Here is a 27488-nt window from a genome sequence, read left to right as displayed (position 1 = left end):
TCTTTACTCACAGCGGTTTGATGGCTGTTACCCGGAGGAAGGCTGGTCCTCAACACTGGTTCCCTTAGTCCCAGTGCCAGTTTGGTAACCTGGTGGCTTCTTTCCTCTGCACCCTTCTCTAGTTGGTGGGTCCCCGTGGCTTGGAGCATCTGGGGGTCCCCTCCTGGTAGTCTCTGTCTTTAGTCCGTACGGCGGCAGTTTGAACCTTGTAGGGTCGGTGTTCCGTTCCGGTCCCTGGTTCTCCCGTCACAGCTGATGCCCGCAGACTTTACGGTCAGTGAGGTCCTTGATGGTCCCCTAGAGTATGATCTCCAGCACTTCAAAGAAGGTTAAAAATATTTATTGAGGTTCTATTAAAAAAGATCCATCGATCATGAAAACAGTGAGGGGGGACACATTAAGAGAAATCCAACATGTTTCAGCTAGTAGAGCCTTATTCTATCCTTGAATAAGGCTCTACTAGCTGAAACATGTTGGATTTCTCTTAATGTGTCCCCCCTCACTGTTTTCATGATCGATGGATCTTTTTTAATAGAACCTCAATAAATATTTTTAACCTTCTTTGAAGTGCTGGAGATCATACTCTAGTTTCCTTGTCTGTGTTCTGCCTGAGGCCAGGGCAGCTCCGTGCACCAACACCGATCCTGACCTGGACTTTAGGAAGGGTGAGCTGAACTACTTTTTCTATTTTCTGTTCTTGATGGTCCCCTCACTGAGCAGATTTTATCAGGTCTGCTTGGAGCGTTTGCCTGACTCAGGGCTCTGTACCCCGTTGGTGCTATGGTTCCGGGAGTACTCCACCGGCAACCACACACCTGGGCCCTCAGGTCACCGTTACACTCCCCTGTCAGTGTGTTACGTCCGTCTCCTCTCACTTCCACTTATTGACTCCCTGACTGTCTGACCCCACCCACTTGGTTGTCGTCTAGTGGACTGGATCGGCTCCACCCCTAGGTGGCTATCCATTGGGTCCAACTCTAGTCTATCACCAGTCCTAGGGGAAAGGGAAAAACTGGAATTTTAATATGTTTTGCTGTTACCGACACTGGTCTTCCCGGTTCCTGGGGGTAGGCCCTGCATCTTTGACAGGATGCAGTACCTTGTAACTTCTGATAGGTTCAGGGGCGCTACAGTAGTCTATCGTGCCGAAGCGCAGGAACTACGGCAATGATGGGGACGACACAGAGGATGCAGTCTTTACTCGCTTTTATGTCGCCCTTGGAGTGCCGGTCCTCGCTGTGATGGGCTTCAGTTGATCCCGAATAGTTCGGAGGCCACCACTGGTGTTGTGAACTGTGACACTTTTCTTCCTTGCGCTGTATAGTGAATCCCTGTGACATAAAGCTCTACAGGGACTCCTGATCTATGTTTAAGTCTGGTCCCGTATAGCATGCAACGCGAGTCCTTCGTTTGACCGGACAGTGGTCCCGACTCCTGGCTCTCTTTGCTGCTGTGCCCCGGGCACTTGAGGTTTGCGAAGGAAACTTGAAATCTCCTCACCTGGCATATTTGTTAAAAGGCAATAAAGTTCCCTCTAACCTAGGGCTCTGCACCCCATCTGCACCGGTCCCGAGGAAGCTCCCAGCTCACACCTCAGCGACAGTGTACTCCTGCATCTCTCTATGTTCCTCTCTCTGATGAATCTTCTCCTCTTTCTCCCTGTTCTTTAACTCTTTTCCTCTTTCCCGGAGGGTGCTCTGAAGCACTCCCCTCTGCCGGTCCCGAGGGAGCTCTGAAGCACTCCCCTCAGTGACCATGTTCCTCTGTGTCCCAGACTGTTCTGAGTCTGTAACTGTTCTGAGGTAAATGTCTGTGTGTTGTCTTACCTCCTCCTTACCCGAGATGAATACTGCACCTTAAATGAGATGCAGTACCCTGTGGCAACTGAAGCCTTAGGGGCACCACATAAGTATGCTGAAAATGGCATAGCCTCTTTGTGCTAATATGACAAGTAGACCATTACTTAGCAATAAAGTGTTTATGAATAAAAGCAAACATAAATAGGCGCTATATCAGGTTAGTGCATCAGATCAGAGATTAACAATTAGCACTGATGCTTTGCAGAGCTGGGGTTCTGGGTTCAACTCCCACCAAGGAGTTTTTATGTTCTACCAATTTGAGTGGGTTTCCTCTGGGTTCTCGGGTTTCCTCCAACACTCCAAAGATATATTGATATGGAATTTAGATTGTGAGCCGCAGTGGGGATAGTAATCTCTGTAAAGCACTGTGGAATTTGTTGCTGCCATATAAGCAATGCATAATAATGTTCATTAAAGGGAACCTGTCACCAGTTTTTTCAGTATTGACCCAAAAGTATCACCTTCTGCTGCTCCTGATTGACAAGTCAATCATCAAAGGAGGACGGCAAACAGTGGCAGTAGGGGGGGGACAAAAGCTGAAAAAGAGCATGCCCATCCAACCACAAGAGGTCATTTGCATACATGTGGCAGTCATATTTTATAAAGTTATTTTTGGGGTCTGCAAGGGGATTCGGCAACAAGGTGCACCTTCATAGAATGAAGCCTAGGAGCTGCAGAACGTGATAATTTTGGATCAATACTGAAAAAACTGGTGACAGGTTCCCTTTAAGAATGCTCACTATATAGGATTATGATTATTAGGCACAACGCTATTGCGCTGCATATAGGCAAGTATAATTGGTGGTTAATTGCCATCAATATCCAAGCCCCTTATAACTCAAATAACATCTTTACTAGAGGGTCAATCGAATAGTGTGACATTGGTATTCAGAGGAAAACTGTGAAGATGTTGGATACGCTGGACACTGTACTCCATTTGGTTCAAATCAATATAAAGGTTTATTTTTAAAATTAAAAAAAAAATGCAATTCTGGGCCATTAAAAACATTGTAGTTTGCCTTCTATAGCATCTTTGTTGTACTGTGTATTTCTGGCTACAGAATCCATTAATTGGAGCATGTGATCAGCCCAGTCCATCAGTCTAGTCCAATTGAAAAACATCAGACAAGCTGCTTTTCTATTGGAAAGGTTGGTAGTTGCTGAAATAATCTGGTTACATGCTCCTCCACAGCAGCCATTATATGGGTAGAATATCTGTGCAGCCTGCGATGAAATCTGTACTAACTGCAGAAGAAGTTGTCTTACCTACAGTATATCATAAAAGTGCGTACACCTCTCACATTTCTGTAAATATTTTATTAGATCTTTTCAATGGACAACATTGAAGACATGACACTGTGCCCTCTAAATAACTCAATACAAAGCCATTAATTTAAAAACTGCTGTCAACAAAAGTGAGTACACCCCTAAGTGAAAATGGCAAATTAGCCTCAATTATCCATTTTCTCTCCCTGGTGTCATGTGACTCATTAGTGTTACAAGGTCTCAGGTGAGAATGGGGAACAGGTGTGTTAAAGTTAGTGTTTTCGCTCACACTCATACTGGTCACTGGAAATTCAACATAGCACCTCATGGCAAAGAATTCTCTGAGGATCTGAAAAAATAATTGTTGCCCTACAACAATTGATAGCCTAGGCTATAAGAAGATTGCCAACACCCTGAAACTGAGCTGCAGCATGGTGGCTAAGACCATACAGTGGTTTAACAACAGGTTCCACTCAGAACAGGCCTTGCTGTCGTAGGCCAAGGAAGTTGAGTGCACGTGCTCAGTATCTTTTCCAGAGGTTGTCTTTTCAAAATAGATGTAGGAGTGCTGCCAGCATTGCTGCAGAAGTTAAAGGCCTTCCAGTGCTCAGACCAAACACTGCAGATTGCATCAAATTTGTCTGCATGGCTGTAATCCCAAGAGGAAGCTTCTTTAAAAAATGATGCATAAGAACAAACATACTAAGGATATGAATTAAGAAACAAGATGGGACACAGGGGACCCCCTTATACATCATCAGACAACATATGGTCAACCCTCAATAAGCAATATGAAAAGCTGAGAGAACTGAGAGGGGATAAATAACCACTATCATAAGTTTGAAAGAATTGATTCAAACAGGGTCAGCTCAAATACAATAATATAATCTTTATTCAGTACAAAAGATATAAATTTAAAATACATATAGAGCATAATCCAAGATTACAAGTTTAGGTAAAGACAGGTAAATAAAAAATCCAGAGCAAAAGGCAGTTAGGTCTGCACCATCACCATGGTGAAAACAGAGGAGAAGAAAGGTTATTACTGATATTTTTGTATAAATATTACAAGAAAGGGGCAAAAGATAATTTTTCATTTAGGCCAGATGGTGTCATTGTTCCTAATGGTACAATCCAGCTGCATTCAAGTTTAGCCAGCGCTTTTTTATGATTACCACCTCTTATCCCTAATTTGAGCCTATCAATCCCTCTCACTTTCAAGGAAGAGGGGTCGCAGGCATGGTGTAATTTGAAGTGTCGGGGGATGGTTTTGAGGGCCTCGAGATCAGACACCTCCCTTGCAGCAATGATGTCCCGGACATGCTCACGCTCCCGGATACGGAATTGCCTAGATGTTAATCCCACGTATGTCAGTCCACATCCGCATCCGGCTGCGTAGATCACATACTCGGTGCTGCAATTAATGAAGTGCCTGATCTCAAAGCTCCTCTTCCCATCCGCCGACACAAAGGTTTTTGTCCTTTCAATGTTACGACATGATAGGCATGTTCCACAAGGGTAACATCCCCACCTAGGTGGTCCCACATTGAAAGGAAAGGAAGTTTTGGGGGCATAGTGACTATGCACCAGATAGTCTTTTAGATTTCGATTTCTTCCGAGCTGTCAATGCTGGGAAACTGGGGAGCACCGATCTCAATGATGGTTCGGTCTTCAGAATTGACCAATGTTTACACAGTATTCCCCTGATATCCTCCCATTGATTATTGTAGGTCGAAATGAATCGAATGGTGGTATCTTGCTGTTTATTGTTCTTTTTACATGACAGGAGTTGGTCTCTTGGTGTAGTTTTGGCTCTGTTATAGCCTCGTTTGATGTCCCTGATACTATAGCCTCTATCTCTAAAACGATTTTTGAGATCCAGGGCCTGCTGTTCAAAGGATTGATCCGTTGAACAGACTCTCCGTGCACGTAAAAACTGCCCTGTTGGTATTGCCCTTATTGTAGAGGGCAGATGGGCTGATGATGCGTGCAGGAGACTATTTACAGAGGTTTCCTTTCTAAAAATGGTAGTCTGGACTGTACGATCAGGTAAAGTCGTCACCTTGATAGTCAAGAAGTCCACCTCCACTGGATCCCACTTATAGGTGAGTCTGATGTTTAAATCATTGCAATTAAGGGATGTGGATGTGATAAACTCCTGTAGTTCAAGGTCGGTTCCCCTCCAGAAGATAAGGATGTCATCAATATATCTCAGCCAGCACTGCACTGGGGAGGCGGCGCAGGCCCCGTCACAGAGTACCTCCCTCTCCTACGACCCCAGAAAGAGGTTCGCGTATGACGGGGCGCACTCCGCACCCATTGCAGTGCCGCGCTTCTGGAGGAAGACCCGATCCTTGAACAGAAAAAAATTGTGGGTAAGTATAAACTCCAACAATTCCAGGATCAAGTTCTGCATTTCAACATCCCAATTGCTCATCCGCAGGAAGCATGTCGTAGCGGCCATCCCATCGCAGTGCCGAATACACGAGTATAGGGTTTCCACATCAACTGTCACCAGCAACACACCACTATCCAGAGAGATACCATCAATCCTCCTCAGGACGTCCGAGGTGTCTCTGACCAAGGAGGGCAGCGTTTCAACTAATGGATGCAGATAGAATTCAATAAACTTACAAATGCTGTCGCATAGCCCTCCGATGCCAGAGACAATTGGACGCCCCTGGGGATACATGGGGTTTTTATGTATCTTGGGTAATAAATAAAAAGTGGGCGTTACTGGGAATTTGGTGTGGAGACCCTCGTATACTTTTTTCGTGATAACACCACGCAGGAAGGCCGCCTCGAGAATGACCTCCAGTTCAGACTCAAAACCTTTCATAGGGTTGCCAGATAGGGGAGTATAGGTGTCATGATCTCTTAACTGCCTAAAGGCCTCACGTTCATACATGTCCGTAGGCCAGATTACCACATTTCCCCCTTTTGTCCGCAGGTTTGATCACAACTCCTTCCAATGATTTCAACTCATCAATCGCTTTATGTCTCAGGGGGAGATTGTGACCCTGATATGAATTACTAGAACTATCAGTTCTAGTTCAGATGGTGTCAAGAGTATGTGGCAGCAATTTTTACTTATAGGTAGAACTATTCAGTGACCAAAAGAAAACCCTCTAATTTTTAAAATCAAATAAAGAACTATAAAAAAAATTAAAAAAAATGGTGTTTGTGCACTGTGAACACACAAGAGACGCCTTTTATAGTGGTATATCCTGCAGGGGTGTGGGGGTGCTCAAGATATAAACACTCATCTATGTTACACTTAGGCAGAAAAAGGAATAAGCATAGCTAGTTATTGTTCCCTGACGGTGGAGCTTTTTCCCCCTGATTTTTTTGGTGCTCCTGCTCCATGTTGGTTGTCCCTCTTAAGTCCTTGCTAATCACCAATATGGCAGCTAAAACCAACAACCATAAAGTGAATAGTGCCAATAAAAAGTCTCAAGGAAATTAAAATATAGTAAAAAATCCTCCATTTATAAAATCTTTTGCAACGCTCTTACTCACAGTAGTAACTATTGTCATGTAGAGGGCAATACCCCCCTATCACAACCGTACCATACACAGATATAGATAACTGTGCCAAAATCTGTAAGTTTGCAAATAGACAATGTATTATTTATCCAAGATATGCATTAAATAAGGTACTCCACTAAGCACCAGTCCTCATGTTGATCCTGAATCCCAACACGTTTCCCCCTCATAGATTCATGGGGTTCATTAGGGGATATATCACAAGGCTACAATTCAGTCCCCTAGGTGCTTGGCCTTCTATAAAGTGTTGTCACAGAGGGCAGAGAGAACCACCATTTCAGGCCCTTTAAAAATGACATACAGTCCACTGAGTCAATAGTATCAGTGGAGCTCCATGTTCCTGGATAATTGGTGATGATTGCATCAGAACTGATAGACCTTGTGATAAACTGATTTGTTTGCTCTAATATATTGCCTGGATTTTCCACCTCTTGGCTTTTGTATGGCTGGACCGACTTCATTTCGTATTCTTCCAACTGTTATGACACTCACATGATGCAGTTTGGCAATTTTGTTGGTCGAGACACGGCTATTGATGAGCTGGATGATGATATTAATCTTTTCTTGGTAAATCTTCTTGGTTGCTCCTCGACTTGAACCATTGACATTTCACTTGGGAATCAACCTAATAATATACTGCACTATTGGGGAATATGAGTACAGGTTGTAATTTGTAGTATGCAGGAGAAAAAGATTTTTTCCACCACCAGAAGCAATGCAGTGACTTGACAAGAATCTGCATAACTAACCATATGCTAAATAGGTTCAAGTCAAATTTAAGTAAGAGATAGTGAAGATGATTGTATATAAAATGAAGGTAGTCTCACGTTCAAAGCTGTAGTGATGTGAGATATGGAGCCTGAAAGTAAAAAGTTCATAACATTTTTACGATTTTGATTGGTAGTATAGTCAGTGTTGTCCCATGAAAAGATATATAATAAAATACTTACAAAAATGTGAGGGGTGTTCTGCCTTTTGTGATATACTGTATATAATAGTAAGTGGGCACAAAATCAAGTCCTCAACACATTTGTTAAAGTAACGTGGCCCACCCCTTTTAAGATGATGGATACTTCAAAGTAGACTTACCATTTTTAAAATTTCAATAAAGTGATCTCTATTAACTTGAAAAACAGTCCATAAATGTATTGCTTTTATTGAAATTTTAAAAATAATCTTCAAATTGATTTGAACCAACTGGATTAAGTTGTGCTGTCACTCCATTTAGGCATCCAACATCTTAATTGGTTTCCTTTGGCTACCAATGCCACACTATTACTTTTCAAATGGACTAATGCAACATACAGTTCAACTCTTTCTTAAATGCGATTTTCAAGCTAAAAACAGAAAAAAAGAAAAATTGATAAATCTGTTTCTGTGGAATGCTCCTCTTATGAAGTTCACATAGGACAGAATCAGAAACAATAAGCACTTAGTTTCCATTGTCTTTCCCAGCTCAGTGTTATATTTTTGTTTTTGATGCTCCTCAATGGATGAGATTACCATAAACTACAGTTCCTATGTGAGCTCTCCTCTCTTGTAGACAATGCCTCTATTACACGGTGCAATTACTTACTGCATAACACACAAATCAGTTCTGCAGTTAGACATAAAAATAATAATAAAAAAATCTTTATTTCTATAGTGCCAACATATTCCGCAGAGCTTTACAATTCAGGAGGTTCATATACACACAAGTAACAGTTATAGAAAAAATAATAATTAGAGCAAAAAAGACAACCATGCTCGTGAGAGCTTACAATCAACAATGAGGTGGGGTGGGGGGAGACAAGGTACAAGTGGGGTGGGGTGGGGTGGGGGGAGACAAGGTAAAAGTGCTTATTTACAATGACAATCCATCCATCTCGAAGAAATGGGGGAGAGATAAAGCCTACCTTTACCAGTCAGCCAAAACCTTGAGATGCATTTTGGTGCGGTGGAGTGGAGAACATACTGAGAGGTTATAGAGGGACTATGTGGATGTAATTTGGCTAGGGAGTGTGATAGGCCACCCTAAAAAGATGTATTTTTAGGAAACGTCTGAAGCTGAGTAAGTTGTGATTGGGATTCATCCTAGTCTCTTGGGGTAGAGCATTCCAGAGGATTGGTGTAGCTCGGGAGAAGTCTTTGATCCGGGAGTGGGAGGTTCGGATTAGTGTGGATGTTAGTCGAAAGTCATTTGCAGAGCGTAGAGAATGGGTAGAGTGATACAGAGATGAGTGGAGATGTAGGGGAGTACCGCACTGTGAAGAGCTTTGTGGGTCAGAACAAGCAATTTGAATTGGATCCTGTGATATATGGGCAACCAGTGCGTTGACTTGCACAGAGCAGAAGCATCCGAGTGGTGGTTAGCCAGATAGGTGACCCTGGCTTCTGCATTAAGGATGGACTGTAGAGGAGAGTCTAGTTAGGGGGAGACCAATTAATAGAGATTTACAGTAGTCAAGCCGGAATGGATCAGGGCCACGGTGAGGGTTTTTGTAGTTTCCATTGTGAGACGGGTGAATTCTAGAGATATTTTTGAGGTGCAAGCGACAGGCGAGAGCAAGAGATTGTAGATAGGAGGTGAAGGAGAGATCAGTGTCAAGTATAACACCCAGACAGCAAGCCTGCGGCCTAGGAGTTATCATGGTGCCGCACACAGAGAGGGAGATGTCGGGTTTAGGAAGGTTAGAAGATGGATGGAGAAGAAGTTCAGTTTTAGAAAGGGTAAATTTCAGATAGAGAGCAGACATGATGTTGCAAACTGCAGCCAAACAGTCACTGGGGTTCTGTAGTACAGCGGGTGTGAGGTCAGGGGATGAGGTGTATAGTGTGTCATCAGCATAAAGGTGGTAAAGGAAACCAAATCTACTGAGGGTTTGTCCAGTTTGGGGCAGCGTAGAGAGAGAAAAGAGGGCCAAGGACTGAACCTTGAGGGACCCCAACAGTGAGAGGAAGAGGAGAAGATGTGGAGCCACACTGAATGCGCGGCCAGAAAGATAGGAAGAGAACCAGGAGAGAACAGTGTCCTTTAGGCCGAATGAATGGAGCATAGAGCGAAGGAGATGGTGGTCAACAGTGTCGAAGGCTGCAGAGAGGTCAAGAAGAATAAGCACAGAGTAGTCACCATTACGTTTTGCTGTCAGAAGGTCATTGGTCACTTTGACAAGGGCCGTTTTTGTCGAGTGTAAGGTGCGGAAACCAGATTGTAAAGGATCTAGAAGAGAGTCAGAGGAGAGGTAGTGGGTGAGGCGAGAATAGACCAGGCACTCCAGAAGTTTAGAGGTTAAGGGGAGATTGGAGACTGGTCTGTAGTTGCTTGTGCAAGATGGGTTGAGAGAAGAATTCTTTTTTAATAATGGAGTAATGATAGAGTGGTCGAGAGAGGATGGGAAAATACCAGAAGAGAGGGAGAGATTGAAGTTTTTAGTTAGGTCAGTAGTGACGACCGGAGAGAGCCTGGAGTAGGTGTGAGGGGAAGGGATCAGTAGTACAAGTGGTAGCTCAAGAAGAAGAGAGGAGCGTGGAGACTTCTTCCTCTGTGACTGGGTCAAATGTGGAAAGTGAGCTGGATGAGATGTGAGGAGGGATGGGACATTATTTTATTGCTCACTGGATAACCTGCTACCCAGCATGTTAAACCAGATCCCTCCAGGGAGCTGGTGAGATAAGATATGGTATATGTGCTGTACATCAGAGAGGAGAGAGAAACAAGTTTTCAGGTACTGAGCAACAGACAAGCAGGTGATATTATTTCATGTACTGTACATCTGATCTATAGCGACATTTCTGCTACAGTCACTACATTAGTGAAAGTAATCTTTCTGCATGTACATTTTTGTCACATAATTTTCAAGAGTTAAATAACCCCTTTTTAATATCTAATACAAAACTTGAATGATTTTATGCCATTCACACAACTTTTGAATCCCCTTCAATATCAGCAATTGTAGTTGTAAAAACAGTTACCTAGGCTGTGTAAGATTAGAAAATAGAGAGTTTATTTTTTCCTTGAAACAGCACCATTCTTGTCTATGGGATAATTAACTGGTAGAGTACGTGCACCCAATCAATGATCACAGCATTTTTTACACAGCGTATTTTTGCTGCATCCAAAACACTGCCTTTTACAGTTCAAGCACAGTGGATGGTAATTTTAGAAAACCCATTCAACTGTGCTTCTTTTAAACTCTGCGTAAACTGACCTGCGGCACGGGTTTCCAAGCCACAGCATGTCAATTTATTTTTGTGAAGGCACTAGTATTTTGAGCAAACGAAAACAGCGAAAATACTGTGTCAGTAATCCGGATCGTGGACACGTACAGCACATTCTCCCGCACAAGACACCAGCGTCTCCCCTTAGGCTGTGTGTACACGTTGCATTTTTAGCTGTTCTTTTTTTATGCATTTTTGAGTGCAGATTTGTCACAAAACCAGAAGGAAATCCTGATGCCAGCAAAGTCAATGAGAATCCGGATGTGTTTATGCACATGTTGCTTATTTGTCACTTGCAAATTTGGTGCACAAAATAATCTGCAGTGTGTCAATTCTTACAGCCTCTCTGCAGCGTTTTTTCATCTACTGACTTCAATGAAGTCAGTCAAAAACGCTATAAAAACGCTGTAATATAAATGATTGTGCATTGTTGCTTTTTTGCTTGTTTTTTTGTATGCATTTTTTGACAGCAGTGAATGCTATAGAGTTAGATAAAAATCTGTTTGACCTCAGTGTCAGTATGAGTGTCAAATGCGTCCTGGGTGTCCCAGGAACACATTCATATAGTAACGATGCACCTGCATCGGTTACAGGTGTATTAAAAATATTATGATTGTGTGGTTATTTGATTTTGCACCTTGGTCTGCTCATTTATTTGCACTGGCTTAGTTCTTACTTTGTGAGACTCCTATACTTTCACACTTTTGAGCCATTCTTCACACACACCCTGTTTACTTTTTTTTGTCATATATATATATATACTTGTTTACCTATTTACCTTTTTCATAGTACCATCCATTATTTAAATTTTCTTTATATAACCAATGTGATGGTTTGATTCATACAATATTATTTTTACTTTATGCCCTGGGTCTGCTTTTTACATTCTACACAGTCCCATATTTTCTGGTTTTAATATGTATATACCTTTGAATTGAGTCTCTCGATTTCTCTTGGATCTAACAAGATAGGTAATAGAAATAGATAGACATAGAGAGCGACATATAATAAATTGCATCCTGTGGAGGTTATTGGACAGCTTTTTATGATTAAATAACTAAATGAAAAAAAAAACAAGTTGTGTAGTGTCAGCTTGCATCAAGCCCTGGTGCTGGTAATATACACTTCACCATCAGACACTCATATTACTAACCCAGTAAGTGAAAAGAAAAACAACACACATACAAATACTTTATTGAAAAACACCCCCCATACTTTCCCTGGTTCACCATTTAATAAATTGGTGAACGAGTGACAGTGTCTTGTTTCTGTTTCTCTCTTTTTATGTCTTTCAGGTTTCCTTTTGTGGACTATGTCGGAATCTTGGGACTACAACGGACCTGCATGTTTTTTGTTTTTTTTTTTTCAAAAATATTTGTGGGGTTTTTTTTTCTTTTCACTTATTGGGTTTGTTATGGGGGTGTTTAATAGACACCTCTCCATTAAAAACACCTGGGCTTCATACCAGCTGACACTACACAGCAGACTTCAACCCCAACTACCATTACCCTGATTACCATCACACCAGGCAATTGGGAAGAGCCTAGGGGAAGTGCCAGAATTGGTGTATGTAATTTGATGCGCCACTTCTGGGGAGGCTGCGGGCTGTTATTTTAAGGCTGCGAAGGACCCAATAACCATGGACCTTCTCTGCCTGATAACATCAGCTCACAGCTGTCTCCTTTTACCTTTTTTGGTTATCAAAAATAGGGGGACCCCATTTCATTTTTTTCATTCATTTATTTATGCAATCATAAAAAGCTGTCCAATAAGTTCAAAAGGGTGCGATTTTTTTATATGTCGGTGGGTTGTGCAACTGTATGTTGATATGTCTGTGGTGTATGTCTAGATCTGTTTGTCTATATCTAGTTATATCTAGTCTCTATATCTGTTATCTATCTCTATAGCAGTCATTGGAGTAAAAAAAAAAAAAACACAAGTGAAAAACGCACACAAAAACATATTGCAGTCGTGGCAAAAAGAGTGTTTTTGCCGCTACGTTTTGTCTTGCCATGAGGTACAGGTATGGTGCTGAAATTTCTGCATCCAAATACTCAACGTGTGCACATACCTATATATATATATATATATATATATGTATATATATATATATATATATATATATATATATATATATATATATATGTATATGTGTATGTATATATATATATATATATATATATATATGTATATGTGTATGTATATATATGTATATGTATATGTGTATGTATATATATGTATATGTATATGTGTATGTATATATATGTATATGTATATATATATATATATATATATATATATATATATAATATATATATATATATAATATATATATATATGCCTACAAGTAGTATTCAACCCCCTGCAGGTTTACACATTCGGAAATAACTTGGCATTGTGACATTTGGACTGTAGATCAGTCTGGAAGTGTGAAATGCACTGCAGCAAAAAAGAATGTTATTTCTTTTTTTTTTTTAAATTGTGAAAAGTTTATTCAGAGGGTCATTTATTATTCAACCCCTCAAACCACCAGAATTCTGTTTGGTTCCCCTAAAGTATTAAGAAGTATTTCAGGCACAAAGAACAATGAGCTTCACATGTTTGGATTAATTATCTCTTTTTCCAGCCTTTTCTGACTAATTAGGACCCTCCCCAAACTTGTGAACAGCACTCATACTTGGTCAACATGGGAAAGACAAAGGAGCATTCCAAGGCCATCAGAGACAAGATCGTGGAGGGTCACAAGGCTGGCAAGGGGTACAAAACCCTTTCCAAGGAGTTGGGCCTACCTGTCTCCACTGTTGGGAGCATCATCCGGAAGTGGAAGGCTTATGGAACTACTGTTAGCCTTCCACGGCCTGGACAACCTTTGAAAGTTTCCACCCGTGTCGAGGCCAGGCTTGTCTGAAGAGTCAAGGCTAACCCAAGGACAACAAGGAAGGAGGTCCGGGAAGATCTCATGGCAGTGGGGACATTGGTTTCAGTCAATACCATAAGTAACGTACTCCACCGCAATGGTCTCCGTTCCAGACCAGCCCGTAAGGTACCTTTACTTTCAAAGCGTCATGTCAAGGCTCGTCTACAGTTTGCTCATGATCACTTGGAGGACTCTGAGACAGACTGGTTCAAGGTTCTCTGGTCTGATGAGACCAAGATCGAGATCTTTGGTGCCAACCACACACGTGACATTTGGAGACTGGATGGCACTGCATACGACCCCAACAATACCATCCCTACAGTCAAGCATGGTGGTGGCAGAATCATGCTGTGGGGCTGTTTCTCAGCCAAGGGGCCTGGCCATCTGGTCCGCATCCATGGGAAGATGGATAGCACGGCCTACCTGGAGATTTTGGCCAAGAACCTCCGCTCCTCCATCAAGGATCTTAAGATGGGTCGTCATTTCATCTTCCAACAAGACAACGACCCAAAGCACACAGCCAAGAAAACCAAGGCCTGGTTCAAGAGGGAAAAAATCAAGGTGTTGCAGTGGCCTAGTCAGTCTCCTGACCTTAACCCAATTGAAAACTTGTGGAAGGAGCTCAAGATTAAAGTCCACATGAGACACCCAAAGAACCTAGATAACTTGGAGAAGATCTGCATGGAGGAGTGGGCCAAGATAACTCCAGAGACCTGTGCCGGCCTGATCAGGTCTTATAAAAGACGATTATTAGCTGTAATTGCAAACAAGGGTTATTCCACAAAATATTAAACCTAGGGGTTGAATAATAATTGACCCACACTTTTATGTTGAAACTTTATTAAAAATTAACTGAGCAACAGAACTTGTTGGTTTGTAAGATTTATGCATCTGTTAATAAATCCTGCTCTTGTTTGAAGTTTGCAGGCTCTAACTTATTTGCATCTTATCAAACCTGCTAAATCTGCAGGGGGTTGAATACTACTTGTAGGCACTGTGTATATATATGTATATAATATAATATATATATATATATATATATATATATATATATATATCCATATATATATATATATATAGATATATATATATATATATATATATATATAGATATATATATAGTCCTATATATATATATATATATATATATATATATATATATATAGATATATATATATATATATATATATATATATATCTATATATATATATATATATATATATATATATATAGGACTATGTATATCTTTTCTTTACTGGCTTTTTACTTATTGATAAGTGATAAACTATAAATGTGTTCTTTAACAGTTATGTTTTAATGCTTTCAACTAAAATATAGAAAACTGTAAAAGTAAAATGTTATTGCTAAAATTTCCAAAGCATGCAATCATGTCTAGTCTAGTCTATTTGTCTACCGCATAACATACATCTAGTCTCAGTTGCAAAATCAACCACTAAGTTAACGTTTTCCACCTGCCTAGATCGTATAAAGTTTAATGAAGATTTCCATGCCATCATGAAGTAACAGAGCATCGTTTAGTTTGAACAGAGTTAAGGAAAAGGGAGTTTTAGTGGCTATAAATAAATTTATAAATTAGACTACTTTTCTTTTGTGGAATTAATTTTATTGGGATTAAATGGAACCTGTCATATTGAAACTGGTATGTGATCTGCAGACAGGATGTAGCAGAGCAGGAGGAGATGACCAGATACATTTTTCTGGGAAAAGTTTCAGTAAGGTTGGGGTCACAAGGGTGTATGCACTTTCATGCCAGACAATCTGCCCGATTTATGCTAATGACATTCAACTCAAATTTTGATCAAATAACATACTGTAGATCAAAGGTTGATCCAAGTTTCACTGTAGCGTTATATGATTCTCTTGCAAGAGAAAATCTGAGCATAGGTTTAGAGAATAATGAGAATTTAATTTCCCCACCTTCTCCATTGCCTGTGTCAATGGGAATCGGACTGCACTAGGATGACATCTGAGTGCAGTCCGATGTTTCTCACGCACCTACAGACTTGTATGGGTGCACGTGATCTGAATATCAAACCAAACACAGAATGCTGCAGATGTTTTTTTATGCTGAATCGGCACGAGAAAAAAAATTGTAGATCTGCACTGCCCCAAGTGCGATCAGGTAAAACATCGGATAGTACTTAGCCATGTTGTACAATCATGTGAGCAAGCCCTAAAACTTCATTTCATTTATTAATAATTGACAGTTTTCCCTGTATGACTGTGAATTCAGAGATGGTTGTCAATCACTGAGTAGGATCACCCAAGTTATACTGAGTTGTCAGCAAACATGAAGTACCATACAAAAGTGTTGGGCAGTTGTTGAAAAAATGCTGCAAAGTAAGATTGCTTTAAAAAAATAGAAATGTTAGTATTCTATTATTAAATTTATCACAATGTAAAATAAATAAACAAAAGAACAATTTAAATCAATTCAATATTTGGTGTGATCACCCTTTTGCCTTCAAAGCAACATCAGTTCTTCTAGCTGCACTTATACAAAGACATTGTGAAATGGTGAGGTGTATGAATAACCTATTATACTAATCAGGTGATGATAATCTTCATTTTCATAGGTTGAAACACTGTAACTGAACAAAAGATAATTTTACTTTTGATTGCCTATCCTTGGAATGAAAGAGAGAAAAAAACAACCTTAAGGCCATGTGCACACTGCGTTCTGGCTTGACAAATAAACTGCAGCGTTTTGAGAACTGTAAACGCTGTGTTTGTTTGATTAAAAAAAAAATGCATCCAAAACGCAGGACTTCTGCTGTGGCTGCCCGCGGGTCACCTGACTGACTGAAGTGACCCACGCCATCAGCGGTGCCGTCACTCGCATTACCCGCGGCCACAGCTGAAGTCCTCCCCTGAGACAGTTGGAGGATCCAGCTGTGGCCGCTGGTAACCTAAGTGATGTCACTGCTGATAGCGCAACTCACTTCAGTTGCTGCGTGGAGCTCACAGAGAGCAGTCATGCTCTATGGCCGCTCGCTGTCAGCTTCCGATGTAGCAAAGCTGAAAGCATCGTGGGACCTCGTGTGGATTATGTCGGACCTGGAGGGGTGTTTGGGGATTAATAAAGTGGTGAAAGAGGGTGTTTTTTTTTTCTTTTTTATTTTATTTCAAATAAAGGATTTTTTGGGTGTATGTGTTTATTTACTTTCACTTACAGTTTAATGATGGGGGGTGTCTCATTGACGCCTGGCATCACTAAGCTAGGACTTAGTGGCAGCTGTGGGCTGCCATTAACTCCTTATTAACCCGGCTGCCATTGGAAGAGCCGGGTCCTGCGCCAGAATTGGCGCATCTTATGGATGCGCCACTTCTGGGACGGCTGTGGGCTGCTTTTGTTAAGCTGTAAAGGGCCAAATAATGATGGCCCTTCCCACTCTAATAATATCAGCCCCAAGTTGCCTGCTCTACCTTGGTTGGTCTTTGAAAAATGGCAGGAGCCCACGTAATTTTTTAAATTTTGTTTTTTTAATTTAATTCCTTATTACCCCGATTGCTACCGCACCAGGGCAATTCAGGATGAGCCGGGTAGAGTCCGAGGACTGTCGCATCTAATGAATGCAGGCATTTCCGGGCGGCTGCTGGCTGATATTTTTAGGCTAGGGGAGCCTCCCTGTAACGTGGGGCTCCCCATCCTGAGACTACCAGCAGCATCGGCTTGCGATGTCGCAACGTGCAAAGCCCGCCTAAGGATAAGTCATCAATATCTGATTAGTGGAGCTCTTTCTGGTGGCTGGATGTGCTCTGTTGTGAAACTGAACAGCTTCATAATGGTATAGTGGCCACACACAGGTAGTGCACATCCGCCAATGAGCACATCTGGCAGGCCACAGGAACGCATGATTAATGGGGGTGTCGGGTGCCACATCCCCACCGATCCGATATTGATGACCTATCCTAAGAGGTCATCAATGTTAAAGTCCCAGACAACCCCTTTTATACTTCTATTTTTTTTAACTCAATTGTTTTCATATCTGCCTAAAACTTTTGTGGAGTAGTTCTTCTCAGCTGCACCTTCTTTATACCATGCTGTCCATAGATCTGACTATATGTACAACCTGTTCCTTTTACATTCAGTTAAGGGTATATGTATCTGCTCTGGACTCTAAAGGCCACGTCTCGCTAAGCAACATCGCTAGGAACATCGCTGCTGAGGCACGACTTTTGTGACGCAACAGCGATGTTGCTAGCGATGTTGCGGTGTGTGACATCCAGCAACAACCTGGCCCCTGCTGTGAGGTCTCTGGTTGTTGCTGAATGTCCTGGACCATTTTTTAGTTGTTGCTCTCCCGCTGTGAAGCACACATCGCTGTGTGTGACAGCGAGAGAGCAACAACTGAATGTGCAGTGAGCAGGGAGCCGGCGTCTGCGGAGGCTGGTAACCAATGTAAATATCGGGTAACCAAGAAGCCCTTTCCTTGGTTACCCAATATTTACCTTCGTTACCAGCATCCGCCGCTCTCACGCTGTCAGTGCCGGCTCCCTGCTCCCTGCACACATAGCCAGACTACACATCGGGTAAATAACGCTAAGCAGTGTGCGCTGGTAACCAAGGTAAATATCGGGTTGGTTACCCGATATTTACCTAGTTACCAAGCGCAGCATCGCTTCCACGCGTCGCTGCTGGCTGAGGGCTGGTCACTGGTTGCTGGTGAGATCTGCCTGTTTGACAGCTCACCAGCAACCCGTGTAGCGACACTCCAGCGATCCCTGCCAAGTCAGGTTGCTGGTGGGATCGCTGGAGCGTCGCTTAGTGTGACGGTACCTTAAGCCTAATTTTGAGTGACATTGAACTTGGTTCTTGGTTATATATATATAATATATATATATTATATAATATATATATATTTATATAATATATATATATAATATTAATATATATATTATATATATATATATATATATATATATATATATATATATATACACCGTATATATTGTATATCAGCTGTAAATTTGCTAGAATTAAGGAGACATGTAGAATATTACAATAAATATGTACTGTACTGTACTAAATAGTTACAGCTCTGAAGAAGAAAAGTAAAAAGTTATAGCCATCTTTGCTTCCCCAGCCAGCCCATCATCATGGTTACTGGGGAATTGGTTGTTTCTTAGTGATTTATTGACAGTTCAGGCTTTTATTCTTGTGCTGCTGGCCAGATAAGCTTGTGATGACCCGGTAGAAAGTACAGTAAAATGGCTCCTGGCTAATTTGCACTTCCAGGAGTCCTTTTCTAGAAATGAAGGAGGCTAAGAGAGGTAGCTCAGAACTGTAGCCAGCGCGCATGCAAATGTCTGTAGTTAGCTCTGTTGCCTTCTGGCACTGGGTTCCTTTGTTTGATTCAATAGATCTGCATGAAATTTGTATGTTTTTCCCATGTTTGCATAGGTTTTCTGCTGGTACTCAATTTTCCTGGCACACTCCACATGCTGATAGGTTTATTGGCGTCCTGTAAAATTCTCCTTAAGGTCCAGTCACACTAAGCAACTTACCAGCGATCCCAACAACGATAGGGATTGCTGGTAAGTTACTAGGAGGTTGCTGGTGAGATGTCACACTGCGACGCTCCAGCGATCCCACCAGCAACCTGACCTGGCAGGGATCGCTGGAGCGTCGCTACTCGAGTTGCTGGTGAGCTCACCAGCAACCAGTGACCAGCCCCCAGCGCCGCGTGGAAGATGCTGCGCTTGGTAACTAAGGTAAATATCGGGTAACCAACCCGATATTTACCTTGGTTACCAGCGCACGGAGCTACACGTGCAGGGAGCAGCGCACACTGCTTAGCGCTGGCTCCCTGCTCTCCTAGTACAGCACACATCGGGTTAATTACCCGATGTGTGCTGCAGCTACATGTGCACAGAGCAGGGAGCAGCGCACACCGCTTAGCGCTGGCTCCCTGCTCTCCTAGTACAGCACACATCGGGTTAATTACCCGATGTGTGCTGCAGCTACATGTGCACAGAGCAGGGAGCAGCGCACAATGCTTAGCGCTGGCTCCCTGCTCTCCTAGCTACAGCACACATCGGGTTAATTAACCCGATGTGTCCTGCAGCTACATGTGCACAGAGCAGGAGCCGGCACTGACAGTGAGAGCGGCGGAGGCTGGTAACAAAGGTAAATATCGGGTAACCAAGGACAGGGCTTCTTGGTTACCCGATGTTTACTGTGGTTACCAGCCTCCGCAGAAGCCGGCTCCTGCTGCCTGCACATTTAGTTGTTGCTGTCTCGCTGTCACACACAGCGATCTGTGCCTCACAGCGGGACAGCAACAACTAAAAAATGGCCCAGGACATTCAGCAACGACCAACGACCTCACAGCAGGGGCCAGGTTGTTGCTGGATGTCACACACAGCGACATCACTAGCAACATCGCTGCTACGTCACAAAAGTTGTTCGTTAGCAGCGATGTTGCTAGCGATGTTGCTTAGTGTGACGGGGCCTTTAGTTTGCTTGAGTTGGGGAATTTAGATTGTAATGCAAATGGTGGCGCTTTCTATAGTGTATTGCAGAATGTGTTGGCGCAACATGAGCTAAAGAAAGAAGTATTAATTACCTGGAGTTTATGGTACACTCTGGTGAATTTATGACGAGAGAATATCAGATCCTGGAAAATCAATTGACTTTTTGCATTAAATTTATTTTTCTTTTTTGTTCCACAGATTTCTGTTGAAGAACTTGATCGGAATTTGATAATAAAAGTCAATAAAGACGCTGTCATGAAAATAGCAGTAGCTGGTGACCTTTTTACATTTGACAAAGGGTTGTACCAGCTAAATTTAACAGTAGGAGGAATTCCCTTTAAAAGTAGTGACCTGATTCAGCCAGTAAGTGCTCCTCAAAGGAGAAAGAAGAATGAGGGCTGTGGTTTTAATGCTCACACTGACATGTGTTAACCTCTAACCTGTTTTTCCTCTCAGATAAACACCCGTCTGGACGGCTGTATGCGGAGCTGGAACTGGCTGAATGGTGAAGACACATCTATACAGGAGACTGTGCAAAGGACAGAGAAAATGCAGTGTTTTCTGGTTGCTGGAAGAGGATCTTTTTATCCAGGAAGAGGATATGCTCTTTTCTTCATTGATTATAGTAAGTAAGGAAAAATTAATAATAATTTTATTTATATAGCACCAACATATTCACAACATCTAAACTGTAATTGAGGATATTTATGTAAATGTGCACCTAAAAACCTTGAGGTACTGTACTTTACGCCAAAAATTAAAGAGGTGGTTCACTACTACTGCAATAGTCAGCACATCTCTGTAAAACTGACAGGAAGGCTTTTTCTAAATACCTTGCTTGTTCATCCAACTCTGCCTCTGAGCGGCGCTATTGTGGTCCGCTCATCGCCATGAAGTGATCTCACTCAAGAAGACTGGGGCTGGCCTTGGTGATGTCAGATCAACTGGAAGTTGATCTGACATCACCTGATCTCAGAGGTCACAAAGCCGGGGTGGGGGGGGGGGTCACTTCATGGGGATGAGTGGACCGCAATAGAGCCGCTCAGAGGCAGAATTGTCTGATCAAGGTATTTAAAAAAAGCCTTCCCTATCAGTTTTATATGTTTAGATGTAGCCACTATTGCAGAGTAGTGAACCACCCCTTTAACTATTTGCCGGTACATTGGTGAGCGCTTAAAAAATACTAATGCACATACAGTAATTAAAAAAAAAAAAACAAACAAACAAAAACGTAGCAACTAATAGGTAACCCATTGCTCCCTGCATGGATCTAAGAATGTGAATACTCACCAAATAAAGATAACTATAATAACAGGATACCCAGTTCCATGTTTCCTTCCTCAGTTGGTGAACGAGTTGATTTGCCGCCTAAGGCCCTGTGCACACGCTGCGGATTTTGCCGCAGAAAATGTGTCTAACATTTCTGAAGTCATTCCCCAGCAAATCCTATGGGTTTTAGAAAATGCTGTGCGCACACTGCGGTTTTTTTTATACCCACGGATTTACCTGAGGATTTTCCTCTGTTGAATTAATGTGCATGTCACTTCTTTTCTGCAGGTACCTGCGTTTTTTGCCATAGATAATGGTAAAAATCCGCAGGGACCAACCTGCAGAAAATCCGCGGTAAATCCGTGGCAAACCATGGTAAAACCGCATGCGGATTTCGCAGCGTTTTTAGTGCATTTTTTTTTTTACCACGGGTGTGGGATTCTTTAAAAGGGTCCGGATTTTCCTTAAGAAAAAGGCACTTTCTCGTGTGCACATAGCCTTAGGAAGGAAAGACTAAACACTTTTTGTGGTGCAGAGTTGGTAGGTTTATATTCTTAGGTCCATCCAGGGAGAAAGCTGTTACCTGTTAGTTACTTTTTTTTTTTTAGCACTCTCCTATGTATGTTTGTGTTCTTGATAATTTCATGATCCTACACTGACCTCCGACATAAGTGCTGTACTCTATATGATTCCCGAACTCTATCTGGCTATGGTCTTGTGAGTAAACAAACATAAGGGAAATAATTCACCTTGTGCTGGTACTAAGGCTATGTGCACACACTGCATCTTTTCTTACCCACAAAGATGCAGCATTTTTGGCTCCAAAAATGCATCCGCAGCAAAAACGCATAAAAAAAACCCCCCGCATGCATTTTTTACACCTTTTTACCGGATTTTGCCCACTGCGTTTTTTCAATCAAATCTATTGACTGGAAGGACTTAAAAACGCAAAAAGAATCAGCATGCTGCATCTTGGCTGCATCTTTAAAAATGCAGCCAAGATGCAGACAAAAAAGATGCACTATGTAGACAGCAAAATAGAAATATCATAGACTTTGCTGGGAGAAGGAAATGCATGCATTTAGGTGCATCTTTGTGACCTAAAAAATGCAGTAAAAGATGCCCTGTGTGAACATAGCTTAAAAATTATCCCTTATACCGTGGAAATCCAAGCCCACTGACATCTAATTGCTATTTTAGCTTTAGTTTCAGCTGTAAACAAGGCAAAAATCTACCAGGATTGTGTTCAACATAGTCGTTCAATCAGTATGTTATTGGTATCTCATTAAATTGAACATTTTATATGTATGTGTGTGTATATATATATATATATATATATATATATATATATATATATATATATATATTATAGAGAGAGAGAGCGCCTTGCGAAAGTAAGTATTCGGCCCCCTTGAATTTTTCAACCCTTTCCCACATTTCAAGTTATGGTGAAGAATCAACAAACAGTGGGACACAATTGTGAAGGTGAACGATATTTATTGCTTATTTTAAACTTTTTAAAAAAATAAATAACTGAAAAGTGGGGCGCGCAATATTATTCGGCCCCTTTACTTTCAGTGCAGCAAACTCACTCCAGACGTTCGTTGAGGATCTCTGAATGATCCAATGTTGTCCTAAATGACTAATGATGATAAATATAAGCCACCTGTGTGTAATCAAGTCTCTGTATAAATGCACCTGCTCTGTGATAGTCTCAGTGTTCTGTTTAAAGCACAGAGAGCATCATGAAGATCCAAGAACACAACAGGCAGGTCCGTGATACTGTTGTGGAGAAGTTTAAAGCTGGATTTGGTTGCAAAAAGATTACCAAAACTTTAAACATCCCAAGAAGTACTGTGCAAGCGATCATATTGAAATGGAAGGAGTATCATACCACTGCAAATCTACCAAGACCCAGCCGGCCGTCCAAACTTGCATCTCAAACAAGGAGAAGACTGATCAGAGATGCAGCCAAGAGGCCCATGATCAGAGTTCTACAGCTGAGGTGGGAGAGTCTGTCCATAGGACAACAATCAGTCGTACACAATGCACAATTCTGGCCTTTATGGAGAAGAAGAAGTGGCAAGGAGAAAGCCATTTCTCAAAGATATCCATAAAAAGTGTGGTTTAAAGTTTGCCACAAGCCACCTGGGAGACACACCAAACATGTGGAAGGAAGGTGCTCTGGTAAGAAAGCCAAAAATCAAACTTTTTGGGCACAATGCCAAACGATATGTTTGGTGTAAAAGCCACACAGCTTATCACCCTAAACACACCATCCCCACTGTCAAACATGGTGGTGGCAGTATCATGGTTTGGGCCTGCTTTGCTTCAGTAGGGATAAGGAAGATTGCTAAAATTGATGGGAAGATGGATGGAGCCAAAATACAGGACCATTCTTGAAGAATACCTGTTGGGAGTCTGCAAAAGACCTGAGACTGACTGGGATGGAGATTTGTCTTCCAACAAGACAATGATCCCAAACGTAAAACAAAATCTACAATGGAATGGTTCACAAATAAACATATCCAGGTATTAGAATACCAAAGTCAAAGTCCAGACCTGAATCCAATCGAGAATTGTGGAAAGAGCTGAAAACTGCTGTTCAGAAACGCTCTCCAACCAACCTCACTTAGCTCCAGTTATTTGCAAAGGAAGAATGGGCAAGAATTTCAGTCTCTCGATGTGCAAAACTGATAGACACATAACCCAAGCGACTAGCAGCTATATTCGCAGCAAAAGGTGGCACTACAAAGTATTAACTTAAAGGGGCCGAATATTATTGCATGCCCCACTTTTCAGTTATTTATTTTTTACAAAAGTTTTAAATCAGCAATAAATATCGTTCAACTTCACAATTGTGTCCCACTTGTTGATTCTTCACCATAAAATTTTAAAATTTTTATCTTTATGTTTAAAACCTGAAAGGTTGAAAAATTCAAGCGGGCCGAATACTTTCGCAAGGCACTGTGTGTGTATGTATGTGTGTGTGTGTGTGTGTGTGTGTGTGTGTATATGTATATATAATGTTTGTGTGTATGTATGTATATGTATGTATGTGTATGTGTATATACATGCATTCATACATACATACATACATACATACATACATACATACATAATATGTGTGTGTGTGTGTGTGTGTGCGTGTGTGTGTAAGATAGGGACAATGGATGTTAGCATTATTAACCAAAATGGGTATATTTGTCAATAATCTCCAATTCTTTGTCAATGCAGAGGGAACAGCTTCAAAATGAGCTAGACTTATCATAGTGGTTCATGTTGTTTGATAAATCAGGTCAAGTCTAAGGTTACGGCACCTGTATGTTGGCTTACTTTGTGCTAGAAATGTGCACCACAATTTTTATGCACAGAGTTGTATGATTTGTGCATTTCAATCTTTTGTGATATTCCTTTAATTTCTTGTAGTGCATTTATCCAATGAACCGCAATATGAGTCGAACTGGAGTATAGAAGTCAGTGCTGAGATAAATCCTGCAACAGATACTGGAGTGCTCTTTGCTCTTGTGTCGGAAGATAAGGAAGTCCCTCTGTCGCTAGCACTTGTTGATTATCATTCCACGGTAAAAGTAAAACGCCAGGTAAGAACTGCCTCTCAACCTTACAGATAATGTCATGTGCTTACTGAAAACATAAATTTCATCTTTTAAGAGTTTAATTTCTTAGCTTAGTTAATTTATAAGCATAGTTTCTAATTTGCTCATTGACAAAATACCCTTTGCAAAGTGATATTATCTCTTGCTAATGAATCTAGTGCAAGAGTATCATTGGGTATTAGGGCTAAGATAACCGTCCTAGAGTAGTAGGGTTAAGAGTGCTGTCACTGCAGGGTAGGGATAAGTGCTATCACTGCTTGGTAGGACTAAAGGCTCTGTCCCTGCTTAGTAGGGCTAAGGGCGCTGTCCCTGCTAGGTAGAGCTAAGGGCTCTGTCCTGGACCGCAAAGTATAAGGCTGCTCTCACATCAGCGTTATTTTGCCAGAAAGCCGGATCTGGCACAAATGCAGTACAGTTAGATACAGTTCAATGGAATTGTGGCAAGGTCACATGCGGCCGCATCCCTATGCTAAATATTGGCTGCATATTAGTGTGATGACTATTTTAAAAATTTTGCAAAACGAAAATGAAACCCTTTACATTCGAGGAACAATTGCATTCAAATGACATTAGTATCATCAAATTTGTAAAATATTCAAAAAAGTTCCCCCTCTTTTTCATTTCAAAATTTTCAAAAAAACGATTTTTTTTAATCCAAGTATTCCATATGTTGAAAATCTCTCCAATCTCACGCGGATTCCTACGAACTGAAAAATTCTTGGAAACTTCAGTTTTCTGTTCAACAGCGAGAAACGGCGTCTGGATCGAATAAAAAATATGATAATGGATATAGAATTGCTCTGGAGGGAAACTCTAGACTTCCCACTTTTATCCAGTGCACTCATCAGAAAGAAACTCAATCGTCTGATTGATCTAAATGACAAAAACAAAAAGAAACCTTCTGATAAATTCACTACAACACTTTCTCAGTTATTTGATGTTGCCAACGTTAATGGAGAATGGAAAAACTCTGAGGATAAAGAGCTCTACCTGAGGCAAGTTGAGAGTGGAGGCAAAGTTGGTTATTCGATGCTCAAACAAGCTCCTTTGGAATCAATTCATCCAAGAAAACGAATCCGACTATCAATATTTCAAGATCAAGCCAGCACTTCGCAATCGCAACCCACACATGATACTGTCTCTGAATCTTTACCCGAGACTCCAAAGCCAACCTCTTCTTTCGCGTCATCTTCTACTGAACGCACACCGAAATACAAAAGAGCAAGCACTACAACAGCAAGTTTACTGGTACTGAAAAACAACATTTCTACACATAAAGCAAATAAAGTGCTTGCAACCATTGCTGAACAAGGTCATGATGTACCGGTTCCAAGTCAGTTGGGTGCCTGGAGACGAATAATTTCAGAAGGACAGAAAATGAAAACCAAAATTTTTGAAAAACTTCAAAGCAAAGATCCCTATTGTCTCCACTTCGATGGTAAAAGAATCCAAGGGGAAGAGTATCAAGTAGTTCTGCTGAAAAATACCACAACCGAAATCAAACTCGGTATTCTGAAATGTTAGAATGGTTCTGCCACGGCTATTCACAAGGAACTACATCAGCTAATTGATGAATACGACGCTTGGGAAAGTATTAGCATGATAATCTGCGACACGGCAGCAGTAAATACTGGTCGTTTGAATGGGATTGTAACGCTGATACAGGATGATGTCTCGAGAAAGGGCTTTCAGAAGCCACAATACATTGGCTGTCAACACCATGTACTCGACCTCCTACTGAAGCACGTCATGAATTTCCTTATTCCAGAGACGAAGAAACCAGAACTTCATTATTTCTTCATTGACAAATTAACAGAAAACTATGCCTCACTTCAGATTGATTACCACCAAGTTGCAACAGATCATGTCAACACAGGCGAGAATCCTGGATGGCGAGATGATTTCAAGTTCTTATATGAACTATGTCAGGCATATCGTCATTACAAAACAACATCGCGTTGGCCTCAAATCAGTTGGAAGAAACTCCCAAACCTGCACATGGCAAGATGGAACTCGTGAGCTGTATATGCTGTTATAGCATTTTTTGTGATACCAGAGTGGCGCCGCGTCCTCAGTATTGCATGCGACTTCATCTGCTATGAATGGGCAAATGCCTGGTTCCAGTCGCAACACTACAACGAAGCGTCCTTCAATGAACTGTTAACCTCACTCACCAAGACAAAGTGCAAGAAGGCAATTAAGTGTTTGAAGGCGCACTGGTTGGTCGTGGGGTCATTAATTGACATTCCCAGATCTAACCAAAATGCTGAACGTGCTGTAAAACTGATGGAGGAACTACATGCGAAATCGAAAAAAAT

General features: G+C 41.4%; 1 protein-coding gene across 4 annotated transcripts in view; it reads left to right on the top strand.

Moving 5' to 3' along the window:
- The window catches only part of GAS6 (growth arrest specific 6), a 157149-nt gene that overhangs the window by 105920 nt on the left and 23741 nt on the right, over nt 1-27488 (top strand). For all 4 annotated transcript variants that reach the window (XM_075336420.1, XM_075336418.1, XM_075336421.1 and 1 more), the window contains 3 exons: nt 20483-20647; nt 20741-20909; nt 24983-25155. In XM_075336420.1, the coding sequence (XP_075192535.1) occupies nt 20483-20647; nt 20741-20909; nt 24983-25155 (507 nt within the window). The remainder of the gene's footprint in view (nt 1-20482; nt 20648-20740; nt 20910-24982; nt 25156-27488) is intronic.

This window comes from Anomaloglossus baeobatrachus, chromosome 2, assembly GCF_048569485.1.
Source record: "Anomaloglossus baeobatrachus isolate aAnoBae1 chromosome 2, aAnoBae1.hap1, whole genome shotgun sequence".
NCBI classification, from domain to species: domain Eukaryota; kingdom Metazoa; phylum Chordata; class Amphibia; order Anura; family Aromobatidae; genus Anomaloglossus; species Anomaloglossus baeobatrachus.
Note: the sequence above shows the minus strand (reverse complement) of the source record. Positions and strands in the feature narration are given on the sequence as shown.